Source organism: Rhineura floridana, chromosome 11 (genome assembly GCF_030035675.1).
Source record: "Rhineura floridana isolate rRhiFlo1 chromosome 11, rRhiFlo1.hap2, whole genome shotgun sequence".
Lineage (NCBI taxonomy): Eukaryota > Metazoa > Chordata > Lepidosauria > Squamata > Rhineuridae > Rhineura > Rhineura floridana.
Genome location: NC_084490.1, coordinates 23,075,863 through 23,092,313, shown reverse-complemented (window position 1 = coordinate 23,092,313; position 16,451 = coordinate 23,075,863). Strand labels below are relative to the sequence as shown.

Here is a 16,451-nt window from a genome sequence, read left to right as displayed (position 1 = left end):
GTAATGCCTCCTACCCAATTTTAATATTGTTGTTGCAGATCTATTGTTTTTATTGTATTACTGTATTTTATTAATTGTATTTTAATAATTTTGTAAGTCGCCTAGAGTGGCCATTGGCCAGATAGGCGACGAAGAAATTAAATTTATTATTATTATTATTATTATTATTATTATTATTATTATTATTATTATTATTATTATTAAAGCAGCGTAAGGGGGTGGCCAGATTCTCTCTAAGGTTTCCAGCTGCTCTGGTGAAGGTATCATAGAGTAGGACTGCCTAAGTCCTGAGGCAAAGGACAAGACAATGAATGATGATGATTGATTAGATGTATTAGTTGTTTGTTACCTAAACGGTCTTTAAGCACTTACATTTAAAAACATGAACAAATCATGCAAAACATCAACATTTTCACCCATAGCGCTCTCTCTCTCTCTCTCTCTCTCTCTCTCTCTCTCTCTCTCTCTCTCTCACACACACACACACACACACATGTGTTACACATACAAATTCTCCTCCCCATAACAGCCACAGGAATATCTTTGGCAGCACACTAACAGTGTAACAAAATCAGCTCAGTCTATCGAAGGCCTGGGGAAAAAAGGTTAAGTCTTTACCTGATGCCAAAAAGATATCAGTGATGGCCCCAGGCAGCCCTCTCTGGAGAGAGCATTCCACAGATGGAGAGTCACAATGGAAAAGGCTCTCTCCTTTGGCATCTCCCTCAAGGAAGGACCTGGAGAAGGGCCTCAGGAGAAGGCCTAAGGGTCTGGGTCAGTTCCATACACATTCCTTTCCCACTCCGTAGAAAAAAGCTGACTGGAATGTCAGTTGAATCTTACTTCAGTAGTGGTGACAGGACTCAGCTGCACCTAAGGGTACCTGGCTAGCTTAGGAAGCAAAGTGAAAGCCATGTGACACCCACTACTCTGTCCTCCAACACCTCACCACCGCTCCTCATCCCCCAATCATCTACCATCTGAGGCAACCACCTCATGTCTGCCTAGTGGTCAGGCCAGCCTTGTCACAGAGGGAGGAGAAGGGATGATGTCGGGGATCTGGATGCTGGGATCTTGGGATCCTGTTTTTCTTGAGAACCTTTGGCTTCCTATCACTGTTGCCATGGTAACCAGGTGGGTTCTTCTTCCTTCTCCCTCATTGGTTGCTAGGAGCTGGTGCAGAACCAGAGAGAGAGGAAGAGAGAGAGAGGCTGGTGCAGGGATGAGGGGCAGCAGGGTTTGGGGGCAGCTGGGAATGTGGGGAGTGAGGATGGTGGGGTGGAGAGTCATTTGCATAGCTGGAGGACTGCTGGTGGGAATTAAGGGTCTACATAAGGCGGAAGGGCACTGGGAGTGAGGGGAACAAGTATCAACGACATTAAGGAGAGCAGGCAATGTTAGGGGCATTGGAAGTGGCCTTACACTAGGCCAGATTATTTGTCCATCTAGCCCAGCATTGTCTACTCTGACTGGCAGCAGCTGTCCAGGTTCTTCAGCAGAACGACCTTTCATGTCACCTGTTCCTGCTTATTTTAAACTGGAGATGTGAGGGATTGAACTGGGGCCTTTCTGCACACAAAGTATGGGCTCTATCACTGAGCTTGAATTCCTCCACAGAATGTAGGAAAAGGGGTTCAGTAGAGTAGAATGCCCCCCAAAAGACCAGCCCCTAACATCATCTCTTTCCTCCCCTTAAAGACCTGCACCCCAGGCCATGCAGCCTGCGCGCCGGGGCCGCCTATCCACGGGGGGGCCAAGCAGCCTTCCCCAAGAGACCGTTACAAGCAGCCCCTCCATCTCCGGTGATCTTCGGCTGCTCCACACCATGTAGGTAATCAGGGAGGGGAGCAATGGATGTGGTGAACCTCTCTCCTAGCAAAACTCACCATGACCACCTGCATCTTTCAAAATGCTGGTTCATGCTTTGAGTGCCTTTCATGGCTGGGGGCTGGGGTATCGTCAGCACTGCCTTCTACCACATGAACCTTCCCTTGCATCCAGTATTGACTCCAGGTTTGGAAGGGCCCCATGAGCACCACTCTCTCTCCCTCAGTAAGTCTACGTTAGGGACAGCCAATGGGTTGCCCTCCAGATGTTGTTGGACTACTACGACTCCCAACAGCCCTAGGCAGAGTGAGCAATGGCTGAGGATGATGGGGCTTGAAGTCCAGCAACATCTGAAGGGCACCACACTGGCGCTGTCTGGTCTACCTGCTCCCTGCACCAGTTCTCTGTTGGTGCATGGGCCCTTGGAAGATCCCCAACCATGCCAACTTTCAACGCTGGCTCTGCTTGCATCACGGCCCACCACTATCAGAGCTGAGGGTTGTTAGGGTGACACAGAGCAACCTTTTCAGCTGCAGCATCTAGGTTGTGGAACGTCTTTCCCCTGGAGATTTGTATGCCCCCATCCCCCCAAAAATGTTCAGGGTTTGGGGCAAGTTGTCAAATCTGCATTGCTTCGTCAGACTTTTGGCCTTGATCGAGTTGTATGTCCCTGCCTCCTGCTTCATTTGGTTTATTTGACAGGGTGGCTTTCTGCTGAATTGTGACTGTGTTGTATTTGATCTTTATTGTTGATTTTATTGTTGCTCTTATGCATTATGTATAACTTCATTTGTTATAAATGAAGTTTGTTATAAATGAAGGCCTATAGAATAACAGAATAGTAGAGTTGGAAGGGGCCCATAAGGCCACTGAGTCCAGCCCCCTGCTCAATGCAGGAATTCAACTTAAAGCATACCCGACAGGTGGCTGTTCAGCTGCCTCTTGAAGGCCTCCAGTGTTGGAGAGCCCACCACCTTCATAGGTCATTGGTTCCATTGTTGTACTGCTCTAACATTTAGGAAGTTTTTCCTGATGTTTAGTCGAAATCTGGCTTCCTGTAACTTTAGCCCATCATTCCACGTCCTGCACTCTGGGATGATTGAGAAGATATCCTGGCCCTCCTCTGTGTGATAACCTTTCAAGTATTTGAGGAGTATCTCCCCTCAGTCTTCTCTTCTTAAGGCTAAATATGCCCAGTTATTTCAGTCTTTCATCATAGAGCTTTGTTTCCAGTCCCCTGATCATCCTTGTTGCCCTCTTTTGAACCTGCATCCTTTTTAATGTGTGGTGTCTGGAACTGGACACAGTATTCAAGACAGTATTCAAGATGAGGCCTAACCAGTGCCGAATAGAGGGAAACTAGTACTTCGTGCCATTTGGAAACTATGCTTCTGTCAATGCAGCCTAAAATAGCATTTGCCATTTTTGCAGCCACATCACGCTGTTGGCTCATATTCAGCTTGTGATCAAAAACAACCCCAAGATCATTCTTGCATATAGTATTGCTGAACCAAGTATCCCCCCCATCTTATAATAGTGCATTTGGTTTCTTTTTCCTAGGTGTATAACTTTGCACTTATCCCTGTTGAATTTCAATCTGTTGTTTTCAGGTTAAAAATGAAAGCCGACAGCAGCCTTTGCTAACCTGGGGTAAACCAGGTGTTTTGGACTACAACCCTCCTGGATGGAGCTGATGGAAGTAGTAGTCCTAAACATCTGGAAAGCAAAGGCTGGCCTATAGGAAGGTGAATAGCTTATAGGTTTTTTTTAAAAACAGCCTAGAAATACTGAAGCAAATTATGACATCAATAAATAAAAATATTTTGGATATATCTCTTCCCCAACAGAGATTGTGGAGATCAGCTTCTTTGCTGCCAGTTCAATAATGACGGGACGCGGGTTGCAGTGGGATTGCGCACTGGCCCCATTAAGGTCAGTCTCATGGGTGGTGAACTCTCCCCATCTCATCATTAAAAAAAAAATGCACCACATTTCTTTTAGCCACTCTGTAGAGCAGGGCTTGATCAAGACATTTTGTTGCCTGAGATAAAGGACAAGAGATAACTAAAATTCATAGAGCTATTAGGGTTCAGATAAAATCTTGTTGAGGGCCGAATTTGGCCCTTTTGTTGCTAGCTGGCCAACCCTGATCTGTATTGTGAGCTGCACCACACTCTGTTTGCACTGCAAAAGACTGTGCTCTGTGAAGATGTCCATTTCATAAGCTGGACTGGCCCTTGTTCCATGATTCTTCCATGCTCTACATGCTGCAGAGCTGGCTCCAAGATGTGTGTATGGGGGGAGGGAGCTTCGGACATAGCATCCTAAGTGGACCCCCCCCTCCATATCTGAAAGAGTCAGGACATGCAAAATGAGAATTATCTTAGGCTACATTTGATCTTCTTGGATACTCTTTGCAAAGTAGAGAATACTGGGCTCTCTGCTGGTCTTGGAGTCTTGGCAAATGCCCAGACTTGCAACCCTCTGGAGCCAGTCCTGATATGCTGGTCTGCTCACTGTGGTTCATACTCTGGATTGAGCTCATGCTTCACCAAGATCTTGGTATGCCATTGTTAGAGTCTAGGAACGTAGGAAGCTGCCTTATGCCAAGTCAGACCACTAGTCTATCTAGCTCAGTATTCTGTAACGATTGATAGAAGCTCTCCAAGTTTTCAGACAGGGGTGTCTCTCAGCTCTACTTGGATATGCTGGGGATTGAACCTGGGGCCTTCTGCATGCAAAGCAGATGCTCTACCACTGAGCTATGGCCCTTCTTTAATTTGAAGACCCAGTTTGTGCTTCATGTGTTGTCTTCCTGCTCTCCTGACATCCTCTTCTCTCCTCTGATTAAGGTTTATTCTGTCCATGATGGATCCATTCATCATGTCCTTGCTGATAGCGAGACTACAGCCCTTGGGTTACCTACCACCTCCCTGCGCTTTATGCCCCGTGGCCCCGCCCATAATGGAGATGTCTTACTCGCCAGCTGTAAGTAGCGCCTTTACCATAGGTTGTCCTTGACCTTTGCCCTTTGCCCAAAGGGGAAGTGACTCTGGATTTAATCTTATTAAGTGACACCCAGGACCTGGTGTGCAAGTGCAACATACATGTTGTTGAACCAATTGGAAACAGCAACCAGGGTGCTATCAAATTCAAGATATGTGCCAAGGAACTCCAAGGGGTCATCTACATGGGGGCATTTCTTTTTAGGAAATACACTTCTTTTACCTTTGCTTTTCATTTGCTTCATCCGTAGATCCTGCTCAATATTAGCTGCCAATTGATTTTTCCCATTCACACAAGCAGGCATTCCTCTGGGGAGGATTAGTCTTGCTCTTTCCTTGTTGTCCAACTCTCTAATTATATATTTCCACTCCCTCTGCTCAGTCTGTTCTACCAGCTGCAGTAGGGTCCTTTAAAAAAAATCACCCGAAAGTGCAAATATCTGTGTTTTCCCTGTTAGGATACTGCTGGAATACAAATCTATGTTTGAGCATTGCTATGCTATGCTTTTATGCACAAGTTAGGAGAAAAAATAAAGGCACTGTTTGCAGAAACATAAGAAAGGTCAGCAGAATGAAGGACAGCAACTGGAAGTTGCTTCTCAGCCCACAGGAAACAAATGAACAAAGGGAAGAGGAGGTAGTGGGCTTGGAGAGGGGAACAATTGACACACCCTACTAAAAGCATTGGAGGAAAGTCTCTGCAAGCACTAGAGAGAGGGAGTGAAGACATTTTATTCTTCCCTTTTCATATTATCAGTAGATTGGGTTAGTATGGATTTACAGGGGGGAAACTGTGTGATAGCTTCTGTTTGCCGGTAACATCATTTGAACCATGCAAATTTAAATGAGATGTGAGTAGCACCAAACACATAGTTAACCATTGTTTAGATGAGCCCCATGACAGTCATATTTGACTTCAAATGAGGAAACTCCTTCTGTAATGCACTGTTTTATACTGTACAGATATTTGCATACCAAAAATTAAATTAAATAAAACATAATTGGGGAGGTGGGGTTGAGCTTCTGGTAAAAAGGAATTTGAAAGGAAAAGTCAAGCAGATCAAATTTCTCCAGAAAGCTTGTGAGTTATTAACTAGACTCTGTGGGAAACAGGATGCTGGATAATATAGGCTTTTGGTCTTATCCAGCAGAGCTCTTCTTGTGTTCTGATGTCACGTGTGGCAACAGAAAAAAGTGCAGAATGCAGTTTTGTTTGTTGTTATGTGCCTTCAAGTCGATTACGACTTATGGTGAACTTATGAATCAGTGACCTCCAAGAGCATCTGTCGTGAACTGCCCTGTTCAGATCTTGTAAGGCAGAATGCAGTAGCCGATGCAAAATCCAACTGACTGAGAATTTCAGCTTTCTCTCTCTTTTTGAAAAAAAAGCAAAACAAGGTTCTACCCCTGTGGTGAAAGTCTGTGGACATTCCGATGCCTGTTGAAATCTCAGAAGCCAAAGAGGTGTCTGAAAGACTTTCAGTGGTTGGGGCTGAAGCTTCAGTGTTGTGTCTCTCCCAAAATCTTAATTAATGATACAAAACAGCAAAACAAATGCAAAAAAAATTGTACAAAGCTGATAATTATGCAGATTTGCATGATTTATACAGATCTCAAAATCCAGCTTTTCCTGGTGCAGAAATGTTCTTGTTTAGTTAATTTTATTATTGGGTACACAAAGGGTAGGGTGATAAAATTGATTCAATTCACATTTGAAGGTGAGCCTACCTAATTTGTAAACTTGAACACAGCCATCCTTCAAAATTCATACTTCTCCAAATTTTGTAATGCAGTTCTCTACCCAACGTGTACAAAATTCATAGGCTGGGGTAAAGTGTGCGATAAAAATCCATATATTAGTGAAAACAACAAACAAACTTGCATTAAATTAGGGAAAATTTATTTGCAAAATTTTGTATATTAGGCAAAATTGCATATAAAATGTTTATATTAGGAGAAAATTGCATTAAAACACTGATGAATTTTATTTATTTTATCTTATTTATTAAATGTATTAGTCGCTTTTCTTCATAAAAATGAACTCATACAATAAAAAGATTAAAATCAATATAAAACTAACACAAAAAGTTTTAAAAAATACAATACCTGGATAAGATGGTGGAACAACCTAGTAATAGTTTATATATAATTTCATCATAATGAAATCAAAAAAATCTTGGATTAGACTAGAAGAAAATATGTTTTCAAAAGGCAAAATATGGAATCTACCATTCTTACCAATCATCCACACATGGGTTAAAACTATTAATAATCCATATACAAAATCCACATTCTACATCTGGAAACAATGGCAATTAAAATTATCTTCAATATACTCCCCTTTAACTCCCTTACCTGCTTACCCGAAAGCAGGAGATGATTTCTTGAAGAAATATATAGAAATAGGAGAGGAGAAAAATTATTTTAGATTGAGAGATTTTTTTCCACAAGGTAACCCAATCACTATTCAACAACTAAAAATTGATATTCCATCTTGGAATTTAGATTGGTTACATACATACCAATTACAAACTATCCTAAAGGATCCTCAAATCAAAACATACGCTACCAAAAATATCACTCAATTTGAAAAAATATTACTAGATAGTGGTCGCTCTGGTAAAGGAATAGTCTCTAATCTATATAAACTATTACTAGAAATTGATATGGGAAAACTGACAGGTCTGAAAAACCAATGGGAAAAAGATCTGGGATATCAACTAGAAATATCTGAATGGTCTTCAATTTTTCATTCTAAATATAACAAAACAATCTCTGCAGCACATAAAGAAACTATGCTGAAAACAATTCACAGATGGTATACACCAGTACAACTCTCTCATATATCTTCATCAACGTCCCCCCTATGCTGGAGAGGATGCAATCAAAAAGGAACATACTTCCATCTATGGTGGAGCTGCCCACAGATCAAAAAATTTTGGACTTCAGTACATACCAAACTTAACAACATTACGAAAGAAAAAATACACTTAACACCGGAACTATTTTTATTATCTTTATTTAAAGATGAAAACAAAACGTTAAAATCAAAACATCTACTATGTAAACTACTCATGGCAGCAAAACTAACAATATTACAACACTGGAAAACTCAAGATGGACTTAATTTGCAGATCTGGTTTAACAAAATATGGACAATAGCTATACTAGACAAAATCACGCTGCATCTTCGATTTCTAAGAGGTGCAGCAAAACCGGAATTGTTCACGTCAGTATGGTGGAACTATATGGAATACACCTCACAACGAGACCTACATACCCAGCTTTCTTCATCTGCAAAAACTATCTGGTTTTCCTAAACAAATAATAATGCCCCTACAATTTCAAACCATCTCATGATAATATTGTATTTAATTTTTATTCACTACAGTAATCACCTGTATACCAATACTCACCAATATACTTTCCATAACATAGCACAAAAACCGAATCAAAACAGGACTTGGCTCTAAAGTGGGGGTAGGGGGGAGAGTATTAAAGTTAAATTGATGTATCTTTGTATCATAATATTATTCATGTTAAATTACTATGAAATCAATAAAAACAATTTAAAACAAATAAAAAATAATAATAAAAAAAGTTTTTAAAAATACAATACCTGGATAAGATGGTGGAACAACCTACCCCCTAAAAGAGGCTACAATGTCAAAAGCCCTCGAAAAATGTTCATGAGGACTTAAAAAAAAAATAATAATCACAAACTGATATACAAATGTAGAGAACTGCCCTTAAGGTTTGAAAAATGAGAAACTAAAACGGATTGATTCACTCATCCCAGGGTACACACGGCCGTGAATATTATTAAGCCCTCTTGTCACATTCTGTGTTTCCATCTGATTTTTCTTCAGAATTTGGCAGTATTGTTAATTGTGAATATTGTTTATTAAAACTCAAGGTGAATTTGATTTTTTGCAAGCTGATTCAAGTTAGAAAAGTGTGTTAAGAATGTTCTGTTCTCACCTCCCCCTCTCAAAAAAATTGTTTCAGTAGCCTACCTTGCATGTTGTAATCAATCTTTGGCCTCTCACTCTTACCCACAGATTCTGGTGGAAAGGTCAAACTGTGGCATGTACCTTCCCACACCTGCCTGCGCACTATAACAGAGGACCGCCAGACAATGATTGCCACCTTCAACTCTTCCGGCTCCAAGTTCATCACAGGGGGAGCAGGACCTGGGATTTACATGTATGATGCTCAGACCTGGGATAAACTCCAAAATTTTCAGCCAAGGTATGCTGATGGCAGTAGGACATTGGGTACCAGTGGGAGTGGGGGGAATATTTATTTTATTTCATTTATTACATTTATATACAACAGTGGTAAGCGGCGGTAATGCAGCTGAAAGCTCTGCTCACGGCCAGAGTTCGATTCCAACAGAAGGAGGAAGTCGAATCTCTGGTAAAAGGGGTCGAGGTCTACTCAGCGTTCCATCCATCCGTGGTCGGTAAAATGAGTACCTGGCATATGCTGGGGGGTAAAGAAAGGCCGGGGAACTGGCAAAGCCACCCCATATATACGGTCTGCCTAGTAAACGTTGCAAGACGTCACCCTAAGAGTCGGAAACGACTCGCACTACAAGTGCGGGGACACCTTTACCTTTACCTTTTTCCTCCAAGGAGCTCAAAGTGGTATACATGGTTCTACCCTCTCCATTTTATCCTCACAACAACCCTGTGAGGTAGGTTAGGCTGAGAGAGAGTGACTGGACCAAGGTCACCCAGAGAGCTTTGTGGCTGAGTGGGTATTCAAACCCTGGTCTCCCAGGTCATAGTCCAGGATTCTAACCATTACACCACACCAGCTCTGTAGCACTATTACATTCAGTGTGCACTGTAAGCACTGTGTGCACTGAATTTGTAAGAGGGTGTTTTGGCTGATTTTTGCTTCCCTAAGCAGCAGCTCCCTTTTTCCTCCAGTGATTCTCCAAATGTGATGGATGGGCACATGTCTCGGGTCTATGCCCTGACCTTCTTCCCTGAAAATGACGATCGTTTTGTCTCTGGAGGATGGGACAACACAGTGCAGGTGATGGGGGTAATGCCTGTGATGTGGGGAGTAGGGGTGAAGCAAGGCTTGGGTGGGGTGGGAACCAAAAATGAGTGTTGGTGGGGCTGAGTTGTTGGGGAATGTGCAATTGAATTTACAGGCCCAGCTCCATTGGGTGATAGGTCAGGTACTTGCTAAGGCCATAGGAAGTTCAAAGGCACTGTGGGAAAATTCACACATGCCCCACCTCTTCCAGTTTAAAAAGGCCCACTCATACTGCCTTGCTCAACACCCCCCCAAAAAAACCTCCTGAAGCTGGTGTTGCATTGTAGGGTGCACTCTCAATTTGTTGGAGGGCAACTCCAAATCCCAGCAGGCCAGACCAGCAACCTGCATGAGCTGAATGTCCACCTTCGAACATATCCCAGAATCGTTTGCAATGTACAGGAGTTCTGCTGCAGCCCAGTGGCTTCTGACTGGGTTCTTTGAGGGCCAGGACTGACCATTCCATTAGGCAGAGTGAGAGTGCCACCTGAGGAGGCAATTGCTGGGCAGGGGAGGGGAGCAGTGGTGACATGTTTGGAGGACAGAGCTGTTTGCAGTGTAGTTTATCCTGTGCCGCCTAAGTTAATCTGCTGCCCTCAGGTGTGTTGGTGGAGGATGCTGTCCCATTATCAGTGTTGAAGTCAGATTCAACTGCCAGTCTAGTCAAGGTTCTGTACATGGAAGGGGCACCATCTTGTCCTTTGCTCAGGTGGCAAAATATCTTGGTCTGGCGTTGCTGAAGGCATGTGGTTTAGACACCACTGGCCTCTATTCCTTGAAATGGAGTGTGGTCCATTAGGGCAGATGGGATCCTGTCCCTCCAACCTTGGTCTACCCTCAGCTAGACTCCATTTGCCTGCCTTCTTACAGCCAATCCAGGGGGTGGCACTGTCTGTCAGGCCACATTCATCTTATACATTTATTTCACCATTATTCCACTTTAAACAGTCATGGCTTCCTCCAAAGAATATTGGGAAGGGTCGTTTGTGAAGAGTGCTGAGAGTTGTTAGGAGACTCCAATTTCCCTCATAAAGCTAAATTCCCCCTCTGGGAACCGTACAGGGGTACGGTACGGGTCTCTTATCAACTCTCAGTACTCTTATCAAAGTACACTAGTGGAATAAATCTACAGTGTGAATTTGGCCTTAGCTTCCTCAGTCTCAGTGTTGCCCTTATAGAACTCTTTAGGGAGGAGGACGAGGACAAAGCTAGAAATAGTTGGCTCCAGCTGTCATTGGCTCTGGCTCCACCTACTGTTGGTCCTCCTGCTTTCTGCCCTACTAGTTCCAATGGGCACGAATCACCACTGCCTCCATGTGAGCTAGGCAAAAGGGGAAATGTTATCAAGTAGATGCTGGAGGGAGAGCCCCACCTAACCTCAGTTCTCTGGCTTCTGTCCCCTCAGTTCTGGAATATGCAGTCAACACACTCCCAACGGTACGCCTTCACATCCTTCCCTCCTTCCCTCTCACCCTCTACATCTTACTACTTTTCACTGTCCTCAGCCTTAACCATTCTTCACCTATCTACTTGCTCCTTTCTTGCTCTCACCTCCTCCCCACCCTTGTTGTGCCCTTGTTGCAGGCGCCTCTCTGGGCCTCACATCTGTGGTGACGCTGTCTCAATAGACAAAACTGGATCACAGATCCTGACAGGTTCCTGGAGGAGGAATAACACCTTGCAGGTGAGAGCCGGGTAGGAATGTGCTAGAATTCTGCCCAGTTTGGATTTGGTACTGCATTTTCCATTAATTTGCTTATTTTCAATTGTTGAGGATCCAATTTTAATGTAGCTAATTTCCCCAGCTATTTTTGAAAATGGACTTTTAAAAAGAATTGCCTCTAAAAATGGATTTTTAGAATGATAATTTATATTTCCTTTAAAAATATCAGTATTTTCTGCAAAATATCAGTATTTTTAAATATCGTATTTCTTCAAAATATCCATTAAAAATATTGATGTTAATATTGATATTTTTCCAAATAAAAACCACACAGATCGTTAAAATAAGTGGCTAGTGGTGGATAAAGAACTCAAATCAATGCCAGCCTGTTGAGTCGACGGCACGCTTTTGAACTGGCAGGGAATCAGATAGCATGTGCTTCCATTTCTTTGAGTGATGGAATGTTCCAGGAACAGTGCTACTATATTTTATTTCCTTTGAATGAGAGTGAACTGAAGATTTATGGTGTATTTGCCTGTGTACACACACTAACTCTTTTGTAGTAGAAAAATGTAGTTTTTCTCAACCCAGAATTGTTCACACTCATCTCAACATGCTGCTTTCAATCTAGATTGAGTAGATCCTGCCATCCACAAGGGTGGGTGTGGTTACTTGATACACATTTGAAAACCCTTCCCTTGATTAGGTTATCCATGCCCTTTCCTCCCTGCATACTTCCCAGGTGAATGAAGGAGGAAGTGGTGGTTGTGATCTTAGTCTACTGTCATCCACTATGTTATTGGACAGGTGTGGAATCCACCGCATTGCTAAGACCATCTACATCTGTTTTTATCTGTAGACAGTTGCTGCGGGACAACTGTGGGAGAGGGCTATTGTCTTAATGTCCTCCTTATGGGATTCCCCAGGTATCTGGTTGGACACTGTGGGAAACAGGAGATTGGCAGAAGATAGGTCTTTGGTTTGATCCAGCAAAGCCCTCCTTATGTTGTGTTCAGAGTAGAACTTTTAGCGCCATGTAACAGTGGGGTTGGGGAGAGCCTTACAGACTGATGTAACAAGATGGAAGGATCTGTCAATTTTGGTTCTCTGTTTTTCAGTCTAAAAATTTCTGCACCAATCTGCAAACTTTTAGAAAATTCTCATGAATATTCTTCAACATTTTAATGCAAATTTATTCTGATAAATACAGTTTTGATGTACGCTTTTTTGCAAGCAATGTCTTCTAATTGCCTATTTTCACTCATTTATTCAATTTAATGCACACTTTAGCCTAATCTATGCATTTTTGTAAAAAAATTGGCGAAAGAACTGCATCACAAAATTCATATAAGTGTAAATTTCAAAGGATGGCTGTGTTTCAGTTCTCATATTGTTTTGGAAAGTGCAGATTTGATAAATTCAGCTTTAAATCAAACAATCACATTTCTCCCCCATCCCTCAACAGGAGTGTTCCAAGCAAATACCTATTTTCATCCATAAAATGGCAGGGAGGATGTGTCTTCTTGCCCAGCAGGAAGCAAACCAAGGAGAATCCTGGGATATCCTCACAGGCGTTCAGTAAATGCAACAGTCCTTGGGGAGGGCAATACTATGAATGCCTATTTTTAAAAAACTCTTGAAAGCTAAGGCTCATCAAGTCTTTGCAGGTCCTCTCAGAGGTCCAGAGAGGGTGGGCCAACTTCCAGCTTTTGAGGCCCCTAGCCATAATAATAATAAAAAAGCTATACGAAAACAAAATATGGCACCCCCCCCAAAAAAAGAGAGCAAGACAGAATGAGACATAATTTGACTTAAAAAAAAATCAACAAATTATTTTCTAACCTATTCTAACAGGAGAGTGTGTCACATTTTGGTCTGCAACACATAAAAACAAGTTGTGAAATTTATCAGATGCCAAACAGTTAACAAGGGTCTAAATTTGAGACCCCCTTTGGGCTGGAGGCCTGGGCCAAATGGCTCTCCTGGCCTCCCTTCTGATTGGCCCTGCTTCTTTGAATGAAGTGGGGCAAGACTAGGGAGAACCAGTGGACTAGGGGAAATGGGGGATAGAGTGCCTGACCAGGACTGAGATCTCATTTCAAATCCCTACTTCGTGAGCTGTGAAGCTCACCGGATAATCTTGGGACAGTTGTTATTCTCTGCCTAAACTTGCTCACAGGGTTGTTGTGATGGAAGAATAGTGAGGAAGGAATAGCAGGTAGCTATCCTGAGCTCCTTAGAGGAAAAGGGGGATATAAATAATAAAAAAATAGGAAGTAGACTTTGTGGGGCTGACCTCAGCATCTCTAAAGGCCAATGCAGACATAAGGTGGTAGATCCATGATTAGGATTAACACACATACACCCTGCCATGGGTTTTGTTTTGCTTCTTTACTAATGAGCAGTTCATCCTGGCTGATTTGAAGGTTGGAGAAGTGGCCACTCTGGGAGGAGGCTATTTAATGTTTTCTTCCCATAACATCTTTCTCTAAAGTAAATGTAAACCCCTAAGTTACTAACTCCACCTGGTTGGAGGTTGGGAAACAACTCCCAGTGGTGATTTTATATGTTTCCCTCATGGAGTGAGGTGGCATGGTTCAGTAGCAGAGCATCTGCTTTGCATATTGAAGGCTTCAGGCTCAATCTCTGGCATCTCCAGGTAGGACTGAGGAACAGATTCCCTACCAAGCCGCTGTCAGTAAGCATTGAAAATACTAGACTAGATGGACCAGTGATCTGACTCAGTATAATAATTTTTCTATGTAAGCAGCTTGGAGGGGAAAGATTTAGATTTAGGGTAAGGTAGGAGAAGGTTAAATGCCAAATACTGCTGTTTCCGCAGACTTCAGCCCTCTGAGTCTGTTAATTGTCAAACCCCACAGGAATTCTGGTCATGACTCTGAGCTTAATTATTTAAAAATATACATTTTTTAAATAAATAAATTGTGCATATGTGAATATATGTATTTTTGAAAATCAATTAAAAAACAAAGTAAATTAAAACAAATTCTTCTGTTCCCCTAATCCAGATCTGGGATGCTGAATCTGGTGCCAAGATCATGGACATCCCAGAAGACTTCCGTGGTCACTCACAGGTTGAAGACTCTTTTCTGATGTCACTCCCAACCCTAAGCCTCTCATATGTTCTCCAGGCCACAGCTCCTCCTCACACCAAGAGATCCATTTATAAAATGTACCAAATTTACCTTCAAAGCAGCCCAGTGTCTATAATACCTATTTTGCCAAAGTGAGGGGGGAGGTAGTTTGTGTTAACTTTGAAATGTATTACAAATTGTATTGTTTTTATTGTTTATTGATGTTTTATTGATATATCATTGATGTTTTGTTCGTGTATTTTTATATTGGTGCTCTTTTGTGAGCTGCCTTGAGGGCCTTTTGGCCGGAAGGGGTAGAAATATTAAAATCAAATGCCTAGGATCCCTTTTCCTGTCTTCTCACCCCTAACTCTCTTGCGTAGGTTTGTCTGTGAGGGGCTGTCTGTCCCAGCAGGACAGGACACTAAAAGTTCCCTTGTGGGTTCCATCTGACTCCAATTCTCCTCTTCTTCCTTCCCCAGATTTATACCTGCCACTTCCTTGGCCCTGACCACATTATAGCTGGTGGGAGTCGGAACAACTTATGTCGGCTCATTGACAGGAGAATCCTCATGGTATGGTTGCTTAACTCTTGTATGTGGGGTGGGGTGGGTGGGAAGGGGCTAAGATTCCATGGCAGACCAGACACTTTGCATGTTGAAATCCCAGGTTTATGTCCGGCCATGCGTTTGGGAGGTATAATTTCAGTGCTCAAATAATATTTTAGAAACAAATACCCACCCCTCTCTCTATATATGCATCTAGCACATCCAGTGCCATTAGATTATGGCAGGGACAGGGAACCTGTGGCCCTCCAGATATTGCTGGACCCCAATTTCCAAAATACCTGAGTATTGGCCAGACTTGCTAGGGCTGATGGAAGTTGCAAGTTCAATGACATCTGGAGGGCCACAGGTTCCCCAGTCCTGGAGTATGGCATCAACAATTGGCCATGGTTGCTTCATGACAACAGAATGGAACCTCCATGTTCAAAGGCAATGTATTTCTGAGTACATGGTAATGAGGGACAACAACAGGGGATGGTTCTTGACTTCCTGCCAACTTTGGGGCTCCTTCTTATGTTCTTAGATTGCATGACTAAATGATAGGATGGACTGGTTTTTGAGAAGATGGCTTGGGTTGGGGTGGCAGAGAAAGCAATTAGTCTTCTGCCTTCTCTGATGAATTGTTTTTCTATTGCTTTCTTGCCAGAGCACAGGGGTACTGAATGACCTGCCTGGGGGTGTTTACAGTACTCACGTCAGTGGCCGAGGGGTCCTTGCTGCTACTTCCAACAATAATTTGTATCTTGCACAGACTCCAGTAAGACCTTGAGCACTCCCTTAAGACGGCTCAGCATGAAACCTTTGCTACAGAGTGATGTCACCAACACCTTCCCATCCTGCTCTGTTGTTAATTATTCCGGCCAGCCTGGCTGTGGACTTCCTAGCGATGTTGATGTCTGTCAAAACCTTCTCATCATGCTCCACTGCTTAAGGACATGCCAATATGCCTCCTATCCTCCTATAATTCTCTGTTCCTGTGGACAAATAGAATCATGGTCTGCCACTAGGTACTCAAGCCAGACTGGATGTGGCCAGTCCCAGCATGCTCTGCTTCTCATCATGTTCTTCTGCTGGTGATGCACGCCACTGTGCCTGTAACCTTCCCATCATGATTTACTTCTGTGGATGCCTTCCTGTTTTGATCTGATGCCAAGTTCACCATGATGTTAGCATTCTCTTTTTCCATGGACAATGTACTATCACCAGTCTTTGCTGCTAGGGAATTGTGGCCAAAGCCATTACT

The 16,451-nt window shown here is 42.8% G+C and overlaps 1 protein-coding gene across 1 annotated transcript; it reads left to right on the top strand.

Annotated features, from left to right (window-relative positions):
• The first annotated feature begins 1,714 nt into the window (after window positions 1-1,714).
• LOC133367038 (uncharacterized) lies at window positions 1,715-16,088 on the top strand. Its single transcript, XM_061590675.1, has 10 exons — window positions 1,715-1,827; window positions 3,675-3,759; window positions 4,680-4,815; window positions 8,894-9,083; window positions 9,770-9,878; window positions 11,290-11,321; window positions 11,469-11,568; window positions 14,577-14,642; window positions 15,125-15,217; window positions 15,855-16,088. Exons 1-10 carry the CDS (start codon window positions 1,715-1,717, stop codon window positions 15,975-15,977), a joined length of 1,047 nt encoding a protein of 348 aa, XP_061446659.1. The 3' UTR covers window positions 15,978-16,088.
• The last annotated feature ends 363 nt before the right edge of the window (window positions 16,089-16,451 follow it).